The sequence below is a fragment of the Verticillium nonalfalfae genome (genome assembly GCF_003724135.2).
Source record: "Verticillium nonalfalfae strain VnAa140/NRRL 66861 chromosome Unknown scaffold_79, whole genome shotgun sequence".
In the NCBI taxonomy this organism is placed as follows: Eukaryota; Fungi; Ascomycota; class Sordariomycetes; order Glomerellales; family Plectosphaerellaceae; genus Verticillium; species Verticillium nonalfalfae.
The window spans coordinates 1-26,550 of NW_021167304.1; the positions used below are offsets into that span (position 1 = coordinate 1).

The following is a 26,550-nucleotide window of genomic DNA, read 5'->3' on the forward strand; positions in this document are numbered from 1 at the left end:
TCTCTCTCTCTCTCTCTCTCTCTCTCTCTCTCTCTCTCTCTCTCTCTCTCTCTCCACTGTCCCGCGGCCAATTCAGCCACGCAAGGTGCTGGCACCATCCATGGACAAGTGGTCCCTCGTGCGTTTGCGAGAGACTAGATGGTACCTACTTCACAGCCCTGCTGGGCATGGAAAACGGGTCGCATCTGTGCAGAGACCCGGGTGGCTTTGCCGCTTCAGATGCTACCCGTCTCCGCTTAGTTGACACAAGAGACGTGGCTGCGGCACGAGGTCAGGGTCCGTCCGTCACAAGCATCGAGCACCGCTCGAGTGACGAGTGACCGCTGCTGACTTTCCCATACCCTCCTCCCGTCCCTTTCGGTGCACCGGCGCGGGCACGCCCCATGGCTGGCGGTCTGATAAATTTCCTCGGTCCTTCAGTCATCTCAAGATGGATGCTTTCGTATGGTGAGACGGCGATCATTCATGCGCTGACTTCTAGAAAGGTTGTCCGCCCTGTAGGAAACCGATGGGTAGGTATCGGGGGCCTGGGATCATGGGAGGGAGTTCCGAGGAGTCAACCCTGGGAAAATGACAATGTAACATACGTTACAGGGTGTACGGTAGAGGTTCGACCGGGAAGTCGGATGCGGCACTCGGCCATAGACTCGAGAGTAGGCCATGTGCTGCATGTTGCGCAATGTCTTTGAGCGATGTTGTCTGATGTTTGTGCTATCTGGCGATCATGTCACCCGAAATGATCCCGACCCAAACCCTGGACCGTGTACTACGGGCGCTTCGTTCGGTCTTCGGAGATTGGTTTCGGTGGCATCCATCGAATACCTATCAAGAGGGATCGGATACATATACTTGTCACGGGCTCGCATCATGCCTGTCCGTTCTCCGTTCATGTTGGCGTGCTTTCCTCTTCCGTGGCAGCACTTGATGGGTACAATTCAACGGTGGAAAGACTTTACTTTTGCGCATTGAAAACCGGTACCTCCTCCACCTTTGGGGGTACTGTGCATCGAGCAAAGTGGTATCGTTGCGATCGTGAAACATTGGACTTCCAGGCCTTCTTTGTCATCCAACCAAAAACCAAAAACTCTAACCTTTTGGCCATCCACATTCCCGTCCTCAGTGGTGGTGGTGACCGAACTGCGTCAGTAGGGGCAGCAGCATCCCAACGACAGTCACCAGCGTGTCACGCATCTGCGGCTTCGGTTGGCCACTGGCGCCAGCCTCTGCGTAGCCAGCGGGGGCGTGTTGGTGACCGCCATCGCCGTCCTGCATGGCATGCATTGCAACGTACCTAGACTGCTTGTCAGCATCGTGGATCATGGTCAGCTTCTTGCCGCTGATTTGGTACTCACAGGAAGGTGCCGGCAGAAAACAACAGGAGCATGCCCGTCCACCACTTTCCCGACGGGCCCTCGAGCTGCCCACCGCCAAGCACGGTGATGATAGCCCACGTAGACAGAGCACCGAACGGCGCAGCCAGGCTGAAGACGATCAGATGCGTCCGAGCAGCCCGCTTAGAGAGCCCCTGCTTCAGCAGAACCGAAGACAAACCAAAGGCGGCCGGGGCCTTATGGAGCATGATGGCAATAAAGATGATGAGGCCCAGCTGCGTGTCCGAGGTCGTCGCGCCCGCGCCCATGGCGATGCCATCGGCGCATGCATGTATGACCAAGCCGATTGTCGTCGCAAAGCTGCGCGGATCCTTCGAGGGCTGCGTCAGGCCACCGAGAAAGCCATCCGCTTCTGCGTCGCCGTTTGGGTTTGTGCCGAGATTGTCGAGACTGACGTGTCGCATGTGCGGCTCGCTCGTGCGGCCTTCGGTCGCATGTCGAGGAATCCTGTCAATGAGGAACATCAGGACGAAGCCGAGCACCATGGACAGCCCGATATGGAAGCCAGACACCTCCGGCCCCTCCTCTTCGCCAGCATGTTCTTCGCCTTTGCCTGTCTCGGCGTGATCGTGGTCGTGGGTGTGTTCTGCCGGCCCATCCCGCGGAAGCACTCGGTAGTGCTGGGCCTCGTTCGCCGCCAGGGCTCGAAGATGGTCCATCAGCTCGGCTTGCTTATCATTGTCGAAGGTCGTGACGGCATCTGCTGACGTCAATCGCACGCCCAGCTCCCCACGCCTGTTGAGGGCTTGCGCGAGGCCTCTTGTACGGTGCGCATGCGCGTGGGCACCGACGCCTGATGCGACGACCGCCTCGACACCCTCTGGGATGATCACAATCATGGATGTGCCTACTAGAATACCAATGCCCAAGCTCGATATTAGTCGGAGTTGTGATGGAGTGAGAGAGACGGCGAGAGGTAGCGAGCCGGCCAGAAACGAGCTGCGTCCTGTGGTCAGTCAAGTCGGAAGACGGCGGCTGCTTCGAAAGGGACGGAGGGCTTACGCGACGGCCATGACAGCCTGTTGTCACTTCGTGTCAGCATCGCTAGATCTTGCTCCAGGCTTGATTGGAGGGTTTGCTTCGGGATGTACCTACGCAGAGCACGAGTAACAAGAACAGCCCGCCCATGGTGCCGGATCTGCGGATGAGCTGCAGGTGCTGGTTGATTGACTTGAGTCAAGGTGAAGCAGAGACAATCGAGCACGGCTAGGGACAGTCAAGCCAACAGGAAAAGAGGCGGGAGCTCGAGAATGATGTACCTCGAAGGATCCAATGCGGCATTGTGGAATGGAACACCTTGAGGGACTCGGAACTGTTGGACTTGCCCAAATGGGGCTGGAGCGGTCGCAACCGCGCGTTGGACCCTGCAGCCAAGACAACGCCAGTCAGTGCCACGAACGCCCCCATACCAACCCCCCACTCGTTTCGATGGCTGCTGGGGCCTCGCTTCCATCAAGTCTATCAAGGTAGTTGACCTCTTGTGCTGAGGTGCAGCTTGACCGATCAGAGGAGAATCAAAGGCCGATTTTCGAGCATCTTCTTGGGTGATTCCCAATCAAACCAAAGGTGGCTACCAGTGACGCTGTGTGGTCGTTGATCTCAGCCGGCATTTCAGCCAACATTGTCCTCCAGATTTCCCTGAGCAGATTGGCATCTAAATCGTGAATTTAGACATCCCATGGTGTTGGCCAGGACAAATGTGTGTATTTGGGCTCTCCATCCTGTAGACTTCATTTCTATTATTGACACATGTACACCATCCTCCATCCTTCATCAACAATTAACGAAGCAACCGCTCGAACCCCCATAGGCTTTACAGGATACAATTTAGGCCGGAGACATTAGTACTTAAGCTTCAATCGGGCTCCTTGGTCTGCCCCCCACCCGTACACCCTCATCGGGAGGGCTCGGTCTCTTGATCCTTGTCATCTGCTAGCAAGCCAGCTCCCGGGAGGTGAACATGTTATTGTCAAAAGGAAAAATCTGGTCTTCGAAAGCCGTCCGATTCCAAAGAAGCCACGGTGCTATCAAGCATGCCTTCAAGACCCCTTTTGGCATTGTTTTAAGCATCGTCCAGCGGGGTGCAGAGATAGCTGAAGGACAGTGCTGACGGGCTTGTACAACAGGATGGGGGTGGTCCAAGATGTGTCAGCCTAAGCATGCTAGGCGAGAAAATTAGCGCAGTACCAGATGCCTTCAGAGATTCTGTTTGTCCAGGGCTTCCAGCTTTTCGATCCATAATAACCGCCTTACATCAGCAGAAACCACTTTATCCCTGGTCCATCTCCATCACGTCGCGACCGCGTCGCGCCGGCAACCTCAAGATCGCGAGCTTAGGTTTCTAGGTCGTCCACCCATTCCTGCTGCAGCAAAGCCCACCCGAACTCGCTTACGTCGTACCTTCTATCGCTGCTAAGACAAGCACTTCAGCATTCAGTTTCAACCAACAAAAGCTTCCCTTCTCAACTCGTCATGGCCGAGGAGGGTGAATGTACGTCGCATTTCCCAAATGCACCTTCCTGCTTGCGCTAACCACCTCACGCCGCAGGGTCGGCGAATGCCAACGATGCCCTGAACATCGGCCTCGTCAGGCCGACCGATGCGGGCCTCAAAGCGATCGCCACGTTTAATCCGAGATTCACATATCCCATCTTCGGCAATGAGGAGCAGATCTTTGGCTACAAGGGGCTCAAGATCAACCTTCGGTACTCCGCCAACGATATGCGCCCTCACGTCCAGATCACGTCGAAAGAGAAATTCAAGGCTATAGGCGACACAGAGCCAACAGACATCAGGGCTGTTTTGCAGGAGCATCTGCCAGCAAGTGAGTTTGGTCCAGAAAATGAGCATCTTAGTTGAAGGGTCCTTTGCTAACCAAGGGCTTCAGTTGCCTTCTCCAGTGTCAAGGATTTCGAGGCCAGTGTGCAGAAGACTACGGAAGAATGGAAGCCACCTGGAGAGCTCCACACGAGCTTCGAGACCCAGGATGGAACATACGAGATCCGCAAAGGCAGCCTCACGGATCCTGCTATTCATCAGCTGATCACTCGAGTCGAGATTTTCGTACCACTCTTCATCGAGGGCGGCTCCTATATCGCCCGGGACCCCGAGGCGGCAGACCCGTGGAAGGTGCCGGAGGATGCCGCCCGGTGGACAGTCTTCCTGCTTTACAGGAAACAACCTGTCGCCGACGATGCAGCTCAATCACCGTACACCTTTGTGGGATACTCCACCATATACCGATTCTTCTACTTCCAGGCGCCCTCACCCCCGGCGTCTCCTGCGGCCGACTGGGAGCTTCCCAAGGGCGATTTCGAGATCACTGATCTCCCCTGTCGAACTCGTCTGTCGCAGTTTGTCATCCTGCCGCCTTTCCAGGGCAAGGGCATTGGCGCCAGACTCTACAAGAGCATATTCGAGTACTACCTTGCCAACCCCCTGGCCATGGAGCTCACTGTCGAGGACCCCAATGAGGCTTTCGATGACATGCGAGACCTTTCGGACCTCACATATCTGAAAACCGTTCCCGAATTCGCCCAGGTCCGCATCAACACTGACATCAACGTGCCCGACGACTCGTCCAAGGCGGTGCCTCGTGACATTGTCGATTCGGACCTTCTCGACAAGTTGCGCCGCAAAACCAAGATCGCCCCGAGGCAATTTGCCCGGTTGATCGAAATGCATACCATGTCACAACTCCCTGCATCCGTGCAGCCCAGTTTCGGTGTCGATAAAAAAGCCAAGCCTACGCGAGCCGAGGCACACCAGTATCGCCTCTGGCGCATGTTTGCCAAGCAGCGTGTGTATCGTCAAAACAAAGACATCCTCGGTCAGATCGATCTTCCCGAGCGTCGCGAAAAGCTGAACGAGGCCCTGGGCAGCGTTGAGCTGGAGTACGCGCGACTTCTGGCGGCACATGAGAGGTGGGAGAAGCACTATGGCCCGAGCTCTTCCAACGGGAAGAGGAAATCGGTGGACGAGGCAGAGGGCCAGGGGTTGAGCAAAAAAGCTCGTGTGGAGGATGCCTAGATGATCCCCGGGATGGTTTGGAGCAATGGATATGAGGTTGGGCCCCGGGGCGGGATTGCCGTGAAGGGGCGTGAGGAACGCTCGCTTCTTTACCTGGGAGTCAGGACGGATGTGATTGCCTGGTCATGGCTTTTTTTTTTCCCTGTATCTGGTCTGATAATGGCCCTTTGGAAGAATGCGGTAAAGTAAATGTCGATTTTTACAATACCCGAAATCGGTTATAAGATCACTTGGAGAAGCTTCGCTCGTGCGATCTGACTTGACATTTGCAGCGAGGGCCTCAAGCGGTTGATTTCAAACTGGCCAAAATGCACATGACCAGTTCCTCTGTGCCTTGAAGTTCGTAGCGTGAACCGCTCCTTCAATCAAGGAGCTCTAGACAAGAGAGTAATGTCGGACAGAATTACACCTTTGTCATTCATCACGAATGAGATCTTGGGCATCCAGTCTTGAAGACGTTGCGTGTCCCATCATGCGGCGGAGTACCCCAACGATGATGAGTGTACGAAACGATGTGGATTCAATAAAAACGAACTTTGCCTAGACGGAATTGCTTGTCAGGACTTAACAATACCTTATATGCTATCATGCTCCCTACAGTGATAAACTTAGCAGGTAGGCGTGAACTGAAAGGCCTGTCTGTGATGCGCGACTGCCCCGCTGGTCTCGAGAGGTGGGTTAAAATTATTTCCCACGTGCGAATGTGTGATTCGCACCTAGTACTCCACATGATACGCTACTACTCCCCTGAAGAAGCCGCTGTATCGACAATCGCAAAGCGAGATGGCGTCTTCTGAAGAGAACAGCCCTGTGGGAATCATTGAGAGCCCCAGACTTCGCTCTCTCGTCCGAGACGACTCCATCAGTCCTCTGCTTGGTTTTCCGCCTCCGCTCGTCGACCTTCCTGCCTCGATCCAGTTTCGCCACAGCATCAACACTTCCTCCAGCACCGATCTCGAGCCCGAATCTGCCGATAACGTCACCATGGCTGATCCGTTTGAGGTGCGCATGCGCTTCTCCAGCCAGCTGCAGCATCTGAATGCGACAGTCGTGTCTCATCAGAAAGCTGCGGCGTACGCCATGAAGTACAAGGACATGGATGAGGATCTTCACTCCTGCATCCTCGAGCAGCTTGAGCGAGTATGACCAACTCATTTGACGATAGCAAAGATTCATTCTGCTGACATTGAAACACAGTCTAACATGAACACGCGCGCCAACATCATGTTCTGCATCGAGCACATCATGGACATGGCCAAGAAAGAGAATCATCTCAACTACATCACCATGATGCAGCGCGACATCATCCGCATCGTTGACGCCGTCGCTCCCGAGAATGCGTCCGGCGCTGCGAACGTCAGGGTTGTCCGCCTGGTGAGTGCCCCGCGTTGGCTCACGGCCGCGTCTGGGTGACGAGTCCGGTGGTGACTAATCCGCTGCAGGTCCTTCAGTGTCTTGAGAACAAGGGACACATTGAGAACCAAGTCGTGGTCCAGATCGAGGAGGTCCTCAAGGACCGCGAAACCAGCGCTCACGATGCCGGCCTCTCGTCACCTGTCCAGGGTGACCAGGACCTCGGCGACATGCCCCCCAGCCAGACGATCCCCAAACCCGGTCGCCCGTCTGCCCCCGGGCTCGACAAGCGCCAGATCGAGCAGCGCATCGAAGAAGACCGCGAGCGCCACAAGAGGCTCCGCGAGGACATCTGGGCCATCCGGGACCGCGACGCCGAGATTGATCGCCTCTGGGAGGAGACTAGTGACCTCGGTGAGGACGATCATACGATGGGCCGCGAGGAGTTTCTTGCCCGTGAGGCGGCTGTTGCTCAGCAGTGCCCCCACTACACACCCCGCGGCCTGGATGACCTCTACGGTCGTAAGGACCAGAACGGCGCCAGTGGCCGCGGCCATGGCAACGGTACCTCTCACTAGACTGTTGCTTTCTCATCTGTACGTGAAAATTTGGCGTTGGGCGTGAGGTCTCATCTCATAGGCGTGGGTGGGCGTTGAGAAAAAAAAAGGGGGGGCCGGCGTGTCCCCCTCTGGTCAAGATACCACGGTTGTCCTTTGCTTATGCGCGCGGTTTGGCATCAAGCCCTCTGTGCATCTGATGCAGAATTACAATTCAGCCGATTCGGCCACACACGTTGTTTGTGTCCCAGTGACAGTGATCGCCTTGGAAGCAATATGAAACAAAAACTGGGGGGTACATGTTGTTATTGTTACATGGGTGTTTATACACTCAATACACATCCATCTAGGTAGTCCAGGTCCCATTCCCATCGAATGCCACCGGATGCCCTCTCGTCCCTGGAAGTTCATCGTTGCTGTGCGAGGAAGGCAGAATCGTTTACTCCATCTCGACCGTGGCGCCGAGCTCCTTCAGCGTGGCGATAATCTTCTCGGCCTCGTCCTTGGGCACGTTCTCCTTCATCAGCTTCGGGGCGCTCTCGACGAACTTCTTGCTGTCCACCAAGCTGAGACCCAGCAGGTTCTTGATCTCCTTGATGACCTTGGGTTTGGAGCCGGCATCGAAGGCCATGAGCTTGACGTTGAAGACGCTCTTCTCGGCGGCGGCGGGGGCGGGCTCGTCAGCCTCCTCGACGGCAGCAGGGGCGGCGGCGGCAGGGCCAGCGGCGAAGCCACCGACAGGCAGGTCGGGGATGTTGAGTCGGGACTGGAAGGGGAGGTAAGAGACGATACGGTAAGCAAGCATTCGCAAGTCAAAAAGGTCCGAGGCCAATGGGGGGTCCGGCGGTCTCGTGTGTGCATACCTTCAGGGTGGAGACGAGGTCGGCGGTCTCGAGGAGAGTGAGCTTGCTGATCTGGTCGACAATGGTCTCAATCTTAGGGTTTGCCGCAGGCGCAGCCTCGGTCGAGTTGTGCCGTCTCGCTGTCGCAGGGGTTCGGGTCTGGAAAGAGGAGGCGGAAGCGCGGAGGGAGTTGGCGGTGCGCAGCTGACGGGCGCAGCTGCGAGCCGCGTACCTGCAAGACATGGCCATTGTGGTGTTGATTTGGGTGAGGGGAGAGGTGGAGGGAGTGGTGGTCCGCAATGGCTTTCGCGAGGGCCGATGGCTGGTGTGTGGATTGGCGACTTGAGGTCGGTCGTTCGATCGGGATAGGCAACACGAGTGGTGAGTGCTCGAAGATTTTCGAGCTTGGAGAGTCGCGTGAAGCTACGACGCCCGAATTCGGCGCATCTGATTGGCCCGGAAGGTGGGTGGTGCCGGGCTCCGTTCTATCCTGGAGGGACCCGCTAAAAAGTTGGAAATACTCAGCGAAAAAAGAAGACCCCAGGACTTGATCGCGACGACATATCGTTAGATATCGACGCAACCATGGCGACGATTGACATATCGCCGCAAAGGGCGGCTCTCCTGGACGATGCGATTGTCCTTGAGCAGCTGCCTCAGGAAATCCTCGCCGTCATTCGAGAGCACACCTCCACGAACCTACTAGACGTTCTGTCTCAAGCGGCTCTCATACCCCAACTTACAAGCCGACTTTTCGTCCATTTCGAGCATGTTTTCCCTGACCTCTGTGCCCGATGGATCCTCAACCCAACCGATGCGAAGACCCAGACGGACGTCCTCGCTGCATTTGCGCGAGTACTGCGATTCGCGCCCTACTTGTCGACTTTTCTCAGGCATTACATGAGCTCAGGCTCATCACCAACCTCAAACAAACCGCTGGGGCTCCAGCAACTCGATTTCGCGAGCCTGCAAAATCTCCAGCAAGACGAGCTCTTGCGATTGCTACTGGCAGTATGGAGACTGATCAGCTTTGATGCAGGCGCCTACTCCATCCTGGTCTCACCCGCCCAAATGCAATCACTCTTTGCTCACGAGCATCTCGCCGTGCGTTACCTGTGTATCCGGATCTTCTGTCTGCAGGTTCACGCCGCAGACGCCAAGCGAGAGGCTCTCATCCGGGAGCATGTCGGTGCCTCGGCCATCTCTGGAGACTTTGATGGCCAACACGTTGACTTTGGCTTCTTGCCGCTGCACGAGCACGCACGTGTGGAGAATCTGGATGCCTTACGTCGCGAGAGGAACGAGAGGGCTCTGAAAGATGATGCCCCATCTATTCCTCCCCAACCACTGACCCCTCTTGTCGCCTGCTACGGGCAGACAATCCTCCCTCGACCTTCCGCGCCTTCGCATAACACATCCTCTCTAGTTCCCACGACGACGACATCAAACAACCTGGAAAGCCTAGCCGGCCTCCTGAAGGACAGGAAACCGATTCTGCTCCATGGACTTCCCGGATCCGGCAAAACCTCCGTCATTCACGAGTTCGCCAAGGAGTTCGGGAAACACTCCGGAATGGTGACTCTGCATATTAACGAACAGACCGATGCGAAGATGCTGGTGGGGCTTTACGCGGCAGACTCGAAGCCAGGAAGCTTCTCGTGGCGACCTGGTGTCCTGACGACAGCTGTCAGGGAGGGTCGATGGGTTCTCATCGAAGACCTGGATCGGGCCCCCAACGAAGTCATCAGTACCCTCTTGCCGCTGATCGAACGCGGTCAGCTCCTCATTCCCAGCCGAGGCGAGACCATTGAGGCCTCGAGCGAGTTTCGTTTGTTTGCCACCGTTCGGACGACAAAAGGCATGCATGGGCGCGAAACGCTGCCGAACCTCCTCGGTCTTCGCTTCTGGCAACAGCTATCGATCCAGATCCCGTCTGAAGCCGAATTCCTCGACATCATCGTGGGCACGTACCCCGTTTTGCGTCGATTCGCCTCCGAAATTATGGCTGTTTTCAGGAGGTTGACGAACTCGGTGTCGGGAGCAAGCCGCAGCTCATTCAACCGAAGCTTGCTTGACCGTCAACCAAGTTCCCGAGACCTGCTGCGATGGTGTCGTCGGCTTGCGAGCCTTCTTGGGGACGCCAACTGCACGACGGGCGACGAACCCATCAGCGACACAACACGCGACCAAATGTTCATGGAAGCAGTTGATTGTTTCGTATCCAGGATACCTGACGCCAAGGCACGCCAGCATATCACCTTCCAGATCGCCGAGGAGTGGCACATGTCCAAGGAGCGGGTAGAGCATTACCTCGAAGCTAGTATCCCGCAACTTGAGGACGGCCCCGATCAGTTCCGCATCGGCCGAGTCAAGCTCCGAAAGAAGAAGGACCGTTCTGGCAAGATTGTCAAGTCGAAGAGGCCATTCGCGAATACGACTCACGCCAAGAAATTGCTGGAGCAGGCGGCTGTTGCGGTCAAGTCTGGCGAACCCGTACTGCTCGTCGGTGAGACGGGTATCGGCAAGACGACTGTGATCCAGCAGCTTGCCGACACACTCGGCCACAAGCTCATCGCAGTCAACCTATCACAGCAAAGCGAAGTCGGTGATTTGTTGGGAGGCTTCAAGCCGGTTAATGTGCGGAGTCTTGCGGTGCCCCTGATGGAAGAGTTTGAAGATCTCTTCGCCGCAACGGGAATATCGGCCACGAAGAACCAGGCCTACCTGGAACTTCTCGGAAAGACTTTCGCGAAAGGCGACTGGTCCAGAGTTTCCAGACAATGGAGGCAAGCGCCAAAGATGTTCATCAAGATTGTCGAAGAGCTGACGAGGCGGGAGAACGAGCAAAGAGAAGCTCGCAACGGCGAGGACCAGCCGACCAAGAGGCGGAAGACCGAGTCCAAACTACAGAGGCTCCTTGACCTGAAGCCGCGCTGGGATGCTTTCACTCGCAGCCTTGACCAGTTTGAGATTCAAATGTCCGGAGGCTCTGGAGCCTTCGCTTTCTCGTTTGTCGAGGGCAATATTGTCAAGGCAGCAAGAAACGGAGACTGGGTCCTCCTGGACGAGATCAACCTTGCCTCCCCTGACACTCTTGAGAGCATCGCGGACCTTTTGACCGGCCCAGCCGAGACGCCATCCATCCTCCTATCAGAAACGGGTGAGATTCAGAGGATAAAGGCGCACCCGAATTTCCGCATGTTCGGTGCCATGAACCCGGCAACGGACATTGGCAAGCGCGATTTGCCCATTGGCATCCGATCCAGATTTACCGAGATTTACGTCGACAGTCCGGATCGCGACGTCAAGGATCTCTTGACCATCGTGAAGACGTATCTCAAGGGCTCTGGGACTCGCGACGATAAGGCAGCCGATGACATTGCCCGCCTCTACCTCGATACCAAGCTTCGGGCAGAAGAAAAAAGCTTGGTGGACGGTGCCAACGAGGTGCCACACTTCAGCCTACGTACCCTGACCCGCGTGCTGTCCTATGTCAACCACATTGCGCCCTTTTACGGCCTTCGTCGAGCCCTGTACGAAGGCTTCTCTATGGGCTTCCTCACCCTCCTCAACCGCGATTCTGAAAAGCTCCTCATGCCACTCATCGACCACCGCCTCTTCGGCCAAATCTCCAACCCTCAGTCCCTCCTCTCGAAGCCCCCTACGCACCCGGATGACGGAAAGAAGTATGTTCGATTCGTCAACAAAGCCAAGAACCGTCATTATTGGCTGTCGCAGGGCGCTCTTGAACCGCAAGAGCGATCCGACTACATCATCACCCCTTATGTTGAGCGCAACCTGCTCAACCTTGTTCGCGCCACATCAACGCGAAAATTTCCCATCCTCATCCAAGGTCCTACGTCCGCCGGAAAGACTAGTATGATCGAATATCTGGCCAACTTTACGGGCAACAAGTTTGTGCGCATCAACAATCACGAGCACACGGACCTCCAAGAGTACCTTGGAACCTATGCTTCAGACTCCAACGGAAAGCTGCGCTTCCAGGAAGGACTCCTCGTCCAGGCCATGCGCCAAGGCCACTGGATCGTGCTCGACGAACTCAACCTTGCGCCCACTGATGTCCTCGAGGCACTCAACCGTCTACTGGACGACAACCGCGAGCTTCTTATCCCAGAGACGCAAGAGATCGTGCGACCGCACGAGAACTTCATGCTCTTCTCGACGCAGAACCCGCCTGGTCTTTACGGAGGCCGGAAAGCACTGTCCCGGGCTTTCCGCAACAGATTCCTGGAGCTGCACTACGATGATATCCCCGAGGATGAATTGGAGTACATCCTCCAACAAAGGAGCCGGAACACTGCTCCTTCAGACTGCAAGCGTATAGTGACAGTTTACAAGGAGCTGTCTCGTCTGCGACAGACGAGCAGGATGTTCGAGCAAAAGGATAGTTTCGCCACCCTCCGAGACCTGTTCCGTTGGACTCAGAGAAGCGCCGAGGATCGCGAGCAGATTGCCATCAACGGCTTCATGCTCCTGGCCGAACGTGTCCGCGTGGATGAAGAGCGCATCGCCGTCAAGGAAATCATCGAGAAGGTCTTCAAGGTCAAGATTGACCCGGAGCAGCTCTACTCGACCATGTTCACGGGCAAGGGCAAGTCTGGCGAGAACAGCCAGGGCGTGGTGTGGACAGGGGCCATGCGACGTCTCTACACCCTGGTCGACTACGCACTCCGCAACAACGAGCCCGTGCTGCTGGTTGGCGATACAGGTTGTGGCAAGACGACCGTTTGCCAAATGCTTGCCGAGGCGTTGGGAAAGGAGCTTCACATTGTCAACGCTCACCAGAACACCGAGACTGGCGACCTCATCGGTTCTCAACGGCCGGTTCGTAACCGAGGCGCAATTTCGGATACACTGAAATCGGAGTTGGCCACACTCCTCAGTCGCGTTGGCCAGCCTTCTTCCGGTAGCTTTGACGAGCTCATGCAGGCCTATCGCGAGCTGCCTGCAGATGTCTTGTCGACTGTGGACGCGGCCGTGCTGGAGAGCATTACTGCTCTGGAGACGAAGAGCAAAGCGCTTTTCGAGTGGTCCGACGGCAGTCTTGTCAACTCAATGAAGTCTGGTGACTTTTTCCTCCTTGACGAGATCTCGCTTGCCGACGATTCTGTCCTTGAGAGGTTGAACTCGGTACTCGAGCCTGGGCGCACCCTACTTCTCGCTGAGAAAGGCATCGACAACTCATTTGTCACTGCGAGCAACGGCTTCCAGTTCCTTGCGACGATGAATCCAGGTGGCGATTTCGGCAAGAAGGAACTGTCCCCTGCTTTGAGGAATCGTTTCACCGAAATTTGGGTCCCATCACTTTCTGACCGAGAGGATGTCCTGCAAATCGTTCGATCCAAGCTGGACACCACATTGCGGAACTTTGGCAGTACCATCGTTCACTTCTCAGCCTGGTTCGGAGAGACCTTCCGATCGTCTCACTCTGCCGCTTATTCGATTCGAGACATTCTTCTCTGGGTCAAGTTTATCAACCACTTCGGTTCCGTCAACCCTGACTTTGCTGTTGTTCATGGTGCCGCCACCGTTTTCGTTGATACCCTAGGAGCCAATCCTTCAGCACTGCTGGCCATGGATCCCAAGTCAATGGAAGCCCAGCGACAACAGTGTCTCAACAAACTGAGCGAGCTTCTCAAATGCGATGCCACGAAAATCTACCGGTCGCAGCCTGAAGTGACGATGGACGCCAACACGCTGTCTCTGGGCCAGTTCGAGATTGCCCGAGAACCAGGAGTAGCAATCGATCCCACCATCGCGTTCAATGCTCCTACCACACGTCTGAACCTGATGCGTGTCCTTCGATCGCTTCAGATGCAGAAGCCCATCCTGCTGGAAGGCAGCCCCGGTGTTGGCAAAACCACCCTCGTTGCCGCCCTTGCTTCCACATGCGGTCGCCCTTTGACGAGGATCAACTTGTCTGACCAGACTGATCTCATGGACCTGTTCGGTACCGACATGCCCGTAGAAGGCGCCGAGGCCGGCAACTTCGCCTGGAGGGATGCCCCATTCCTTCAAGCCATGCAAAGGGGTGAGTGGGTTCTCCTGGACGAGATGAACCTTGCTTCACAATCAGTGCTGGAAGGTCTCAACGCTTGTCTTGACCATCGTGGTGAGGTGTACATTTCCGAGCTCGACCAGGTCTTCCACAAACATCCCAACTTCCGCCTCTTCGCGGCACAGAACCCGCATCACCAAGGTGGTGGCCGAAAGGGTCTGCCGAGCTCCTTTGTCAATCGATTCATCGTTGTTTACGCCGACGTCTTGACGGAGGAGGATCTGCTCCTTATCGCTCGTCACAGCTTCCCAGATATTCCCTCGGATGTCACTCGCGGAGTAATCCGCTTCATTACCAAGCTGGACCACCAGATCGTTATCGAGAAGTCCTTTGGCCTGCAAGGTGGCCCCTGGGAGTTCAACCTTCGTGATATCCTGCGATGGTTGAACCTGCTAGCTTCGAAGGACCCTCTGCTGAGCACGGGCACCGTCGATGACTTCCTCGGCCTTATCGTCCGCCAGCGTTTCCGGTCGAATCTGGATCGCAAAGAGGTGGACAACCTATTCGCCAGCATCTTTGGTAGGCAGCCTCACGACCACAGCCTATACCATGACATCAGCACGGCTTTCAGCCAGGTCGGAAATGCTCTCATCGCCCGCAACCAGCTGTCGCAACCGTCAAAGCTGCCCGCCATCAACGTCGTACCTCGACTTTCCGAGATCGAGTCCGTGATGATCTGTGTCAAGCAAAATACTCCCTGCATCGTCGGTGGCCCCTCGGGCAGCGGCAAATCAGCTCTTCTTCAGCACGTTGCTGCGGTTGCGGGCAAGTCCCTCGTAGTGTTTCCGCTCAACGCAGACATCGACACCATGGATCTCGTTGGCGGCTTCGAGCAAGCGGATCCCCTGCGCGAGCTGAACGCTGCCCTGAGAGCATTGCACGAGACCCTCGAGGTCTCTGTTCTGTCGCAAGTCCCAGCACAGGTACCTCTTGAAGCGCTGTCGCTACTCCATGCGCTTGAGGGCTACCAAGGCAACCTTGATGCGCTCGAGGCCATCGCAGCATCAGTACAGACTGTTCTCTCCGAGGTCTCTCCCACCACCGAGATCGCGGCCCTCCTCACCAACGTCTTCGAACTCCTGCAGAAGCCACTTGAAGCCACCGACCCTCGATTCGAATGGCTCGATGGTGTCATTGTCAAGGCTCTGCAGACTGGGCAGTGGTTGGTGCTCGACAACGCAAACCTCTGCAATGCTTCTGTTCTGGACAGACTCAACTCGCTGCTCGAGCCGAATGGCTTCCTCAGCATCAACGAGCATTGTGGACCCGATGGCGAACCAAGACTGATCAAGCCTCACCCCGAGTTCCGAATCTTTTTGACAGTCGACTCCCGCTATGGAGAGCTGTCCCGGGCCATGCGCAACCGTGCTATTGAGATCCACCTCAGTGAGCTACCGGATGGCATGAAGATTTCCCACCAGACGGGTGTCGACGTCGACAGCAACCTCCGAAGGCTGCAGATGTCTAGAGACATCTCCGCGGCAACCCTGCAGAGCGAAAACTTTGTGGATATTGGCAGCCTGACACTCGATAACCTCTCCGTGCAAGACACGTCTCTGGTTCCCCGATATTCTGGCGCCTTGACTCAGACTCTGATGGGACTACCTTCTGAGGCACTTGAGAAGTACCGCAGCAATCTCGAGGAGATTTCGAATTACCTCACAACAGACGAGGCTGCCGCGCTTAGACAGGCTACCCTTGAGCTTTACGCTACCCTGCCCAATGACAGCCACAGCGAACTGCAGCATGCCCAGGTAAGCCGTCTGCTCTCAACTGTAGCTAGTCCGTTTTACTGACCATTCCAGCCCCTATCTACGCTTCAGAATGCCCCCATTGCCCGCCTTCTGCAACGGACCTCGGGTGACCTGGCGTTCTGGTTGAACTGCTGCTTCCAATTCATCCTAGAGCTTCAGCGTTGCCAATCTATCCTCAAGGCCCAAGTCGGGCGTGCCAAGGCCGGCAAGCTTGCATCATTGAACCGTCTTCAGCGCTCTGTTGTTTCGGACCGCATCGCGGCTGTGGCGAAGGATTCGACAGCCAGTGTGTCCAAGTTCCTGAACAAGGTCCTCCAAGCGGCGCTCAAGTTTCTCCAGGATAGCGTCAAAGATGCTGGTGACTGGAAGGTATGCCATCTACATGACCATTGATATATGTGCCGCTGCTTACAAGAATAGGATCAATCTCGAATCATCAGGCACATGATGGACTTCTGGTGGCGAACTTTTGGACTCGTCACCCAACAACACTTCGAAGAGGCAAGGTTCCAAGCCCATCTCGGTCATGGCGTCAAGTCACTTCAGGCCGCCCTCTCCCAGGTGCAGGAAAGCTCGATTCATGGTGCACTCGCGTCCGGTTTCCTTCAAGCGATCCAAGAAGACTTCAACGCGGGCTTCAAGCTCAAGACCGGTCTCAGCATGGAGCCCCTCTGGAATCTTCTCAAGCCAGCCGCCATTCTCTCTGCCGAAGCTCTCGAGTCGCATCGTGATATCGAGCGTCTCGCGATCCGGTTTGATGCCTTGAGATGGAAGGTCCGAACCTCCATCTCGGATCTTGCCAGCGCCATGTCGACACTGGTCACCGCTGACCAGATCGTACGAAGCAACGCGTCTCTCACGTCCCAGCTCATTGTGGATCTGAAGAAGGAAATCGATACCCTGGAGGCTGGCGTCAGCTCTGCGTCAAGGGAAGTTAGCCCCTTTTTCACCGCGGAGTACGAGACCCTCCGCCAAGCCTTGGTCCTCCAGTCCATTTCATACGGTACCACCTTGCCTGCTGAGCACATGGTCTTGGCTGTCGCCTCGGATCTGCCCACTTTCGACCAGAGCCGCTTCAGCAATGCTTTGGGCTCTGCCCAGAAGCTCCTGTCCACCGGTCTTCTCGCATCTCGAGACGCAAAGACGCATGTCTGGAACGGCAAGCTCGCTACCTCTCTGCTTGCCAAGTCTAATTCCATCAAGAATGCGAGCCTCGACTCGTTGCGCTTGCTCGAGGCTGAGCTACCTCTCCTGGGCCGGACACTTGCGCGATCGGCGCCTGATATCACCAGCAACTCCATCCAGGCGCTGAACAACTCGCTCAAGCACCTCATTTCGGAGATAATCGCTGCTCATGGCCTTGATGCGGGTGCCCTTGTCGACAACGTCTTCACCCGCGCTTACAGCAATGCCGATCTGACTGCCACGACGCCAGAACAGCTCAAGGCCATGGTGCTCAAGATTCGCGTTGCATTCCCCGAGGAGTGGCCTGCGCAGCTTGTCACTGTCTTCAAAGACCACCTGCTCCCGTCTATAGTCGCACTGGCTGCTTCTGACAAGCATGCTGCCCACATGGACAGCGCAAACACGGCTGGAGATCGACTTGTGGTTGCGTTCTCTTCCGTGGCTTGGGTACAGTTCTCCGTCGGATGCATCAAGCTCTACGTTCCGGACAAGGCTTTCGACCCACAGCTGAGGCCTCAGTACGAGATGGAGGTTCACGGCCACACCAAGGCAGCCTTGGATAACAGGCTTGCCTCTCTTGTAGAGTTTGAGACACATTTCACCGGACAAAAGACCTCCCTGCGCGCCCAGCTGGTACAGGAGGAGATTGAGGCTCTCGGAGCCGCCCCGCCAGCAAGCCAGATCCTCTACCGTCCAGCCAAGTCTGAACTCGGCGGTATCCAGGCGGACTTTAACAACATTCTAAAGTCCGTGGTCGACATGGACGTAGCCTCCACCCATGTTACCCACACCCTGACAAATACGACTGGATTGAATGAAGAGATGGATCTGGTCAGGTTGAATGTCGGCCAACTGATCGATCGTCTGTCGAGCAGGTTCGATGCTTACCAGGATATGGTTCTGCCCGCTGTGAATATCCTGCACTGCCTCCAGCTTGGATTGTCCCTCAACAGGGGTCTCGACTCTCTTCAGGACCAGCTGCCAACAGCCCCCTTCATGGGCATGCTTCCTTTCCTGGGAGGCACACTGCCTACGTCGAACGCGACCTCACTACCGACTCGAAGCCTCAACTTCCTCAATTACATGGGTCTCGTCGTGTCTGTCGAGGGCCTGCCACGCCTCGATGCGCCGGGCCGTCAAGCTCTGTTCAGTTCAATTCATGGCTTCTTTGACGATTGGAACAAGAAGCTCGAGGCCGACCGCAAGACTGAGCAGGAGAACACCAGCCTGTACAAATTCAGAGGCAGCTTCGAGGACGAAGAGGAACAAGACGAAGAAGAGTTCAACGAGTTGTTCCCGACCTTTGATGACGAGGAAGACAAGAAACCGGCTGTTCAGCGTCAAAAAGTCCGCGACTTGTCCGTCAAGATGGCTGAGCTCCACCGCAACATATTCTCACAGCCGGAAGAGGCGTCCGAGAGCCTCCGCAAGGCATGCGCTGCCATCAGCCACGAGCTCGCTCTCGAGGCCTCACAGAGGGCGGCTGTGGGTCAGGATCTCAACCGGAAGATGCTGCCTTCTGCCATGTGGTCCCTGTACGAGGAGTTGAGCGCTCTGAACGTCAGCGTGCAGACTGACAACTACAACTTCTACTCCGACGCCAACCTGCCCATGGTTCGACAGCTGATCTCGCTCGTCAACAAGGTCGAGCTCCGCTTCCATGAGCTCCAGCAGGTTGACGAGATTGGCTTCATGCAGCCTCTCGCTGATGTTTTGACGGCATGCGAGACGCTGCTCAGCCTCGTCCATACCGAACCGCTCGCGAGCATCCTACCCAAGCTCGAACACCTGCACATGATTGTTTACGAGTGGCAGCATGGCGGTTATGCGCCAGCCATCTACGGAGCCCCGGCTCTGTACACGGCACTGACCGACATGATCATCAGCTGGCGCCGCGAGGAGCTCAAGACCTGGGCCAGACTGTTCGACCTGGAAGCGCAAAAGTGCCGCGACGACGCCAACTCGTGGTTCTTCATGGCATACCAGGTGGTGATTGCGGTGCCGCTCACTCTCGTAGACAAGGCCGACGAGCTGCAAGAGTACGCCGTCAGCTTGGTCAAGGAGCTGGGCAACTACTTCTCGACTTCCATCGTCGGACAATTCAGCGGGCGCCTGGCGCTTCTGCGCCAGATGCAGAAGCACCTCGAGCTACTGACCGTTGACTATCCCTCTCTCGCCGTTGTTCGTGACGCGACGCAGAATTTTATCACATTCTACTCCCGGTTCGAGGCCGTCATCGACGAGGCCATTGGCCGCGGCAGGACTCCGATTGAGAAGAACGTCAAGAACACCGTGTTGATGGCGAGCTGGAAAGACACCAACATCAACGCACTCCGTGAGAGCGCCCGCAAGTCTCACCGCAGCCTATTCAGGCTCGTCCGCAAGTTCCGTTCCGTGCTCGGCCAGCCAGCTGCCCCCGTCATCGAGCAGGGTCTGCCAGACAAGGAGCCCGTCACTGACAGCGGCGCCGCTTCGATCATCATCACCCCGAGCGTGGACAAGAAGGCGCTGACGCGGTGCAAGAAGGTCGCGCCCCAGTGGCTGAAGCAGAACAAGCGACTGATCAACATTGACACGACGCTGTCGGTCATGGCCAACGTCACCAAGTACAGCTCAGGCACAACGGCCGCCAGCCAAGAAGCCGTTGCCTTCGTCGAGTCGCTCAAGGCCTCGATTGCCGAACTACGCAAGGAGACGCCGCAGTTCCTCAACGACGAGAACAAGGACCAGGTCAAGCACCTCAAGACGCGCAAGCGTAACCTGTTTGCCGATGTTCTCAAGGCCATGCGCAAGATGGGTGTCAGGCACAACCTCGGCACCGAGGATCTCAACAGGCAAAAGACGACGGCCACCGTTCTCGGCAGCACGCGCGCCTATGTTTGCGAGAGCGAGGGCCAGGACGCCGCCGAGTACTACTTCCAGAAGGCCATTGACATCGCGGCCAAGGTCAGGCCGGCTGGCCTTGACCACCACAGCGAGCTCACGGGCGCTGAGGTCACGCGCAGCGTTGGTTTCATGGAGGGCTTCGTGCAGCTGCTTCTACAGCAAAGGGCATCCCTCGTGCCGGCCAGCACCTCTGTCGGTCCGCTCAGCGAGGCCATCGGCTCGGTCCGCCAGCTGAGCACGTACTGGGGAGACAAGTCTCTCACGGTTCAAAGACAATCGTCGAACCTGCTGAAGGCGGTCGACTGGATCGTGCCGGTCCTCCGATTTGGTGTCCAGCTCGTCGAGGTTCACGGCAAGCTCGCGACCACCGATCACTCCCAAGTCGTCCAGACCCTCCAGAACCGACTGGACGGATTTGCTGCGAGCCTGACAAAGCGCGACACGTCGTCGACGATCCCCGAGAGGCTCCAGACCTCGGAACAAAAGGCCATTGACGAAGAATCACAGCTGAGCCTCCAGGCGCTCGGCAAGGAGCTGGACAGCATGGCTTCCGCCCACCCCAACCTGGCCTTTGTGCTTCAGCAGATCAAGGCCTGGACAGCCGTCTCGCGCCAGGACTACGACGACGGCAACGACGCGCTCGAACCCCGCCCAAGCCTCGACAGCTTCAGCGCCGAAGTCTCCAACGTCTGCAACTCGGTGCTCGTCGCCATGCAGGTGCACAAGAAGGCCGCGACCGAGCTGCCCACCACCAGCGACGGCGCCGCCTGGCTCGTCGACGCGAGCGCCGCCTCGGCCGCCATGCTCAAGGGCCTGCACATGAACGGCGTCACCGACGCCATCCGGCGCTGCCTGTCCGCCCTGGCGCGGCTCGACCTCGACGCGCCGGCGCTGCGGTCGGCGGCGACGTCGATGCTCGGCGCCGTGCTCCCGATCCTCGACCAGTACGCTGCGACGTGCCAGCAGAGCGTGGCGCAGCTGCGCGACCTGCACGACGCCACGGGCCGCATGACGCACTTTCTCGGCCTCACGTTCTCGCAGCTCACGGCCAAGGGCTTCTGCACGCCGCAGGAGAAGTCGGACGAGACGCAGGGCGACGCGGGCAAGCTCGAGTCGGGCACCGGTCTCGGCGACGGCGAGGGCGCCGAGGATATCAGCAAGGATATCCAGCCCGACGAGGACCTGTCTGAGCTCGCGCAGGAGCCGAACAAGGAGCGCAACAGCGAGATGGAGGATGAGAAGGATGCCGTCGACATGGCGGACGAGGACATGGAAGGTGACATGGGCAGCGTCGACGGTGCCGAAGACGAGGAGAACGGCGATGACAAGAACGACGGAGACGACGACGGCGAAGACAATGACATGGAGGAGGAAGCGGGCGAGGTCGACGATCTCGACCCGACGGCGGTGGACGAGAAGATGTGGGACGGCGAAAACGAAGACGAGGCGGAGAAGGAGCAGCAGGGCGAGAAGGCCAAGGGCCAGCAGAAGGACGAGCAGACGGCGGCGGCGGATGCGCAGCCCAACGACGAGAGCGGCGAGATGGAGGAGCCCGGCGACGAGCAGGGCGACGAGGGCGAGGACGACGACCCTGCCGCCGAGCAGGAGGACGTTCAGTTCCAGGAGGACATCAAGCAGGACCAAAACGTCCAGCAGGAGGACGCCCTGGCGCTCCCCGATGACATGGAGCTTGACCTCAAGGACGAGGAGTCTGGATCGGACGACGACGACCTCGACGACATGTCTGACTCGGGCGAGCCAAAGGACGATCTGCCTGACCTGCCGGAGAAGCACGAATCGGACGTGGAAGACGACCAGCAGCCCGAACGTGGCCAAGACCCCGAACAGGCAGACGAGATGCCCGAGGAAGAAATGGACATGGGCGGCAACGAGATTGACGACGAACCCAAGGCCGAAGAGGAGCAGGATGGCGAGGATCCCGACGCCGAGCCCGAACAGCCCGACGAGCCGGAAGACAAGCGGCAGGATGCCGACCAGGACACGGCCAACGCCGATACGGAGAACGCGGCGCCGAGCGACGTCAAGAGCGGCGGCCAAGATCAAAACGCCGACAGCATGGACGTCGAAAACGAGCCCGACGACAGCGCAGCGCAGCGCGACGAGGGGGACGCCGGCGAGGGCGCCGCCAAGCAAGAGGCCGACGCCGGCAAGAAGGGCGCCGTCTCGCGCTCGGACGACCAGGCGCAGCCCACCGAGCAGCAGGAGGACGAGGCAGCGCGCGAGGAGCCCCGCCAGGATCCGTTCAAGAAGCTCGGCGACGCGCTCGAGCGATGGCACCGACAGCAGACGGAGATCAAGGAGGCGGAGCAGAAGGAAGAGGAGGGCGAGGCCAAGCAGCCCCAGCAAGACGCCGACGACATGGCAGCCAAGGAGTTCCAGCACATGCAGGACGACGAGACGGCGCCGGACGCCCAAGCGCTCGGTGCGGCCTCGGACGACCAGGTCCAGCCCATCGACGACGCCATGGCGATTGACGAGGAAAAAGAAGACCCGGCGAGCCGGGTGATGCCGGAGAGCGAGCAAGAGCCCGAGCAGCAAGACGAGGCGGCCGGCGACCAGATGGACACGGACGAGCCCGAGGACAAGAAGGACGGCCCAGAACGGGACGACGGGCGGTCCGGGGTCAAGACACGACAGGGCGCCTTCGACCGCGAGGCGACGCCCGAAGACGCCGACGCCGCCCAGATGGACGCGGACGAGGACGAGCACGAAGACAACAACGTCGACGAGGCGTCGGCGCAGCTCTCCGAGACGCACCTCACGGGCGAGCCCGAGCGACCGCTGCGCGACTTTGACGAGGCGATGCAGCTGTGGACGGGCTTCCAGACCAAGACGAACGCGCTGTCGCTGTCGCTGACGTCGCAGCTGCGGCTCATCCTCAACCCGTCGCAGTCGACCAAGCTCTCGGGCTCGTTCCGCACGGGCAAGCGGCTCAACATCAAGAAGATCATCCCGTACATCGCGTCGAGCTACAAGCGCGACAAGATCTGGATGCGGCGCGCCGTGCCGACGAAGCGGTCGTACCAGATATTGCTCTGCGTCGACGACAGCCGCAGCATGGGCGAGACGGCGGCCGGCGCGCTGGCGCTCGAGTCGCTTGTCATGGTGTCGCGCGCGCTGACCATGCTCGAGGTCGGCCAGGTCGGCGTGCTGGGCTTCGGCGCCGACGTCTTCGGCGCCCACGCCCTCGACGAGCCCTTCGCCTCGCACGACGCCGGCGCCCGCGTCCTGCAGCGCTTCGGCTTCGACCAGGACCGCACCGACGTTGCCATGCTCGTGCGCCGCACCATTGACCGCTTCCGCGACGCGCGCGCCCGCAACCCGGCCCGCGGCGCCGAGGACCTCTGGCAGCTGGCCCTCGTGCTGTCCGACGGCCTGACGCCGTCGTCGGCCCACGATGCCATCCGCCGCCTGCTGCGCGAGGCCATGGAGGAGAGGATCATGATCGTCTTCATCGTCATGGACGACACGAGCCACAAGGACGGCGACAGCGTCCTCGACCTCAAGGAGGCCAAGTTCGTCAAGGACGAAATGGGCAACAGCAAGGTCGTCATTGAGCGCTACCTCGACACGTTCCCCTTCCAGTACTACCTCATTGTGCACAACCTCGAGGAGCTGCCGAACGCGCTGGCCGGCCTGCTGAGAACGTGGTTTGCCGAGGTCAACGCGTGATGCGCGTAGGGTATATAGATAGATCGACAGATAGATAGAGACATGCATGGGAGGCGTTATGGTATAGCAGGCGGAGTTTTGTTCTTCTAGAAAATATACATGTTACAAGTCTTGTTACAAATGTCCGTCCATATCAACCAACGCCTGGGCCAACCCTTCTATGCTCTACTCGATACAAAATCGCTTTGCCCCTCTCTCTGTACTCTGTACTCCATCTGTCTCTCTTTTTTTCGCCTTCTTTTCGCGATTGACAAGGCACCTCGTCCTAGAATCGCGAAATGTCCCGCCCAAACACCCACGTCATGAACCAGTGCACCGGCACCATGATCTTGTTCCTTACGCTCATGCTCATCGTCAGATACGCGCCTCTCCAGAGCACCCAAGCCAACCTCCCCCGGAGCCCGTCGGCTGAGCTCTGGTGGATAGCACGCCAGCTGCCAAGATAGGCCATGGTGCCGAGGTTGCGCCACGCAAAAGGCTTCGCGCGCGAGACGTCGTCGCCGTGGCGGTTGAGGGTGCGGGCGAGGTACACGGCCTGCTGGGAGGCGACCTGGGCCGTGGCGGGCAGGGCCTCGCGGTCCATCACGGCGCAGTCGCCCATGGCAAAGACATCGGGCAGGGTGCGGTCGCCTTGATCGAGACGCAGGCGGAGGTGATCATCCGTGAGGAGGCCGCCGGAGCGCCCCGTCTGGAGATGAAACGTTTCGGGCGTGCTGTTGTCGCCTGACCCCGGAAGCCGCAGCTCACGCGCAACCATTTTCTGTACGAGCGGATTAGGCATGAGGCCGGTGCTCCAGACAACAAGGCCGGCGCCGATCTCGGCGCCGGGCTCTTCCTGAATCGAGAGTTTGAGAGCGCCGTGCGGGGACTGGTCATCCTGGCGAATCTGCGTGAGGTGGTGTTCCGTCTTGACACGGATGCCCTGGCGCTTGAACAAGTCAATGGCATACGAGGCAAGCTGCTTGTCGAACATGGGCAGCACCTTGGGGGCAATGTCATAGACGGTAATGGCCACCGAGGGCATCAACTGGGGGTAGAGGCGGGCGAGGTCCTCGTAGATGAGGTCGTGCAGCTCGGCGGCGAATTCTATGCCCGTGGGACCTCCGCCGACGACGGCAAAGTGAAGAAGCGCACGGCGCTGCTCGGCCGTGGCGGTGGGCAGAGCGGCGCGCTCGAAGCACTGGAGGACGCGCAGACGGATGGAGCGAGCGTCGCCGACATCGCGCAGGAAGTTGGCGTGCTCGCGCACGCCGGGGATGCCAAAGGTCTGGGAGTAGGAGCCTACGGCGACGACGAGTTTGTCGTAGGGAATGGTGATGATTTCCCCTTTGCGCTTCGTGACAGAGGCCGTCATGGTTGGAGTGGAAGCGGCTATCGTGACCTCGGAAGGGGACGTGCCAGAAGGAGAGGATGAAGAGGACGGTGGCGGCAGGGTGCGAGAGGAGAGCTCATCGGCATCGACATTGGTCTCGACCTTGAGTGTCTTGTGGGCAAAGTCAATGTCGTCGGCCCATCCCTGGTGGAAGGCATCAGGCTTGAGACGACGAACGGGCTCGAGGATGGACCGAAACTCGAGGGTGCCGACAGACGTTGAGGCCAGGAGAGGTGTGAATACGAAATGAGAGCGAGGCGAGACGATGATGCGCTCGTACTTGGCAGGATCGAGGGCTCGAGCGAGGGCATAGCCTGCCCACCCAGAACCTAGTATGACAACCTTTTCCCTCGGTCGTGCGGAGTCTGTCGTGGCATGCCGCAGCGTGGATGGACTCGCCTTGGGCGATGATGAAAGAGCTATCGATGTTGAGTTTGTCGTCGAGGCCAGGGCCAGAGCGTCACGCCGCAGGTGAGAACGACCGACGCTCTTCCAGTAGCTCCGGGCTGCCTGAGACGAGGCCATGGTGATTGTTCCGGCTGTATGTCGCACTGATGGGTCTGTAGAAGGGGGTGCAATGGAAGGCAGGGCGATGAGGCTCTTTCATAGTACAAAACTGAGGCCATCTGAACCGGACCTCATGCTTTTTTTCTTTTCCAGGTGCCCTGGCACTTGATGTCATGGGCGGGCCAGACCGAGTCACAGCCATACCTCTCGGGGCCTAGGGAGAGCTTGGTGGATGCAATGAGTAATGCCCCCGGGGCACGCGGGGTCCGGCCAAGGCCCCGAAGCGGTGCTTGTCGGATGCCACGATAATGGGCCGGGATGGCAGGCTGTGCGTCAGCAGGGAAGGATTTTCCCCTGGTCGTCTCTCGTGGAGTTTCGACCTCGTGATGATGGATGTGCATTGTCTCTTGATGATATGTGGGATGGTATTCTGAGGGGTGAGGGGAGTCATGTTCTGATCACCATCACAGAATTGCCGTGGCAGAGGTCGCTCTTGACAATTGACGGCCGATGACGACAGGGGGAGGAACGACCGCCGGTGTGTCGGGGCGCATTTTGCAGGTGCCGGATCCGGAAGCACGGACCGTCAAAGGGTCCAGGCGCAACCCGGGAACTCCTTCCTGACCTTGCAGATCGTGTGGAAGCAGCAGGTGCCCAAGACGGGCAGTTGCCAACGACAGGAGGCAAGGCGATGGCTGCTGTTGATCAAGGCGGCAACACCGACCCAAGTCTGTTCATGAATCAAAGGAGGCGCAAAAGAAATAGAGAGAGAGATATCTCACCGGCGAGCTTCCTGGTGACGATCCATCAGACAGTCAGCCAAGTCAGGCTGACAAGTCGTTCATAGCAGACAGACGAAGCAGCGATGAACTCCAAAGTAAATGCATTCCAATAGCAAGGTA

The 26,550-nt window shown here is 58.0% G+C and overlaps 6 protein-coding genes across 6 annotated transcripts; 3 read left to right on the plus strand and 3 right to left on the minus strand.

The window, feature by feature from the left end:
* Positions 1–1,116: 1,116 nt before the first annotated feature.
* Positions 1,117–2,519, minus strand: D7B24_008575 (uncharacterized protein; the record flags this gene model as incomplete). Its single annotated transcript, XM_028642661.1, has 4 exons — positions 1,117–1,291; positions 1,353–2,330; positions 2,394–2,410; positions 2,487–2,519. 4 exons carry the CDS (start codon positions 2,517–2,519, stop codon positions 1,117–1,119), a joined length of 1,203 nt encoding a protein of 400 aa, XP_028493509.1.
* A 1,344-nt stretch (positions 2,520–3,863) lies between these two features.
* HAT1 (histone acetyltransferase 1) lies at positions 3,864–5,420 on the plus strand (the record flags this gene model as incomplete). Its single annotated transcript, XM_028642662.1, has 3 exons — positions 3,864–3,882; positions 3,940–4,215; positions 4,279–5,420. 3 exons carry the CDS (start codon positions 3,864–3,866, stop codon positions 5,418–5,420), a joined length of 1,437 nt encoding a protein of 478 aa, XP_028493510.1.
* A 783-nt stretch (positions 5,421–6,203) lies between these two features.
* D7B24_008577 (uncharacterized protein) lies at positions 6,204–7,351 on the plus strand (the record flags this gene model as incomplete). The annotated part of the gene is made up of 3 exons (XM_028642663.1): positions 6,204–6,560; positions 6,618–6,794; positions 6,863–7,351. 3 exons carry the CDS (start codon positions 6,204–6,206, stop codon positions 7,349–7,351), a joined length of 1,023 nt encoding a protein of 340 aa, XP_028493511.1.
* A 418-nt stretch (positions 7,352–7,769) lies between these two features.
* Positions 7,770–8,421, minus strand: D7B24_008578 (uncharacterized protein; the record flags this gene model as incomplete). The annotated part of the gene is made up of 2 exons (XM_028642664.1): positions 7,770–8,096; positions 8,194–8,421. The coding sequence occupies 2 exons, from the start codon at positions 8,419–8,421 to the stop codon at positions 7,770–7,772; spliced, it is 555 nt and encodes a 184-aa protein (XP_028493512.1).
* A 336-nt stretch (positions 8,422–8,757) lies between these two features.
* On the plus strand, positions 8,758–23,769 carry MDN1 (AAA ATPase midasin; the record flags this gene model as incomplete). Its single annotated transcript, XM_028642665.1, has 3 exons — positions 8,758–16,005; positions 16,057–16,374; positions 16,426–23,769. 3 exons carry the CDS (start codon positions 8,758–8,760, stop codon positions 23,767–23,769), a joined length of 14,910 nt encoding a protein of 4,969 aa, XP_028493513.1.
* Positions 23,770–24,034: 265 nt separating this feature from the next.
* D7B24_008580 (uncharacterized protein) lies at positions 24,035–25,666 on the minus strand (the record flags this gene model as incomplete). Its single annotated transcript, XM_028642666.1, has 1 exon — positions 24,035–25,666. One exon carries the CDS (start codon positions 25,664–25,666, stop codon positions 24,035–24,037), a length of 1,632 nt encoding a protein of 543 aa, XP_028493514.1.
* Positions 25,667–26,550: the final 884 nt, after the last annotated feature.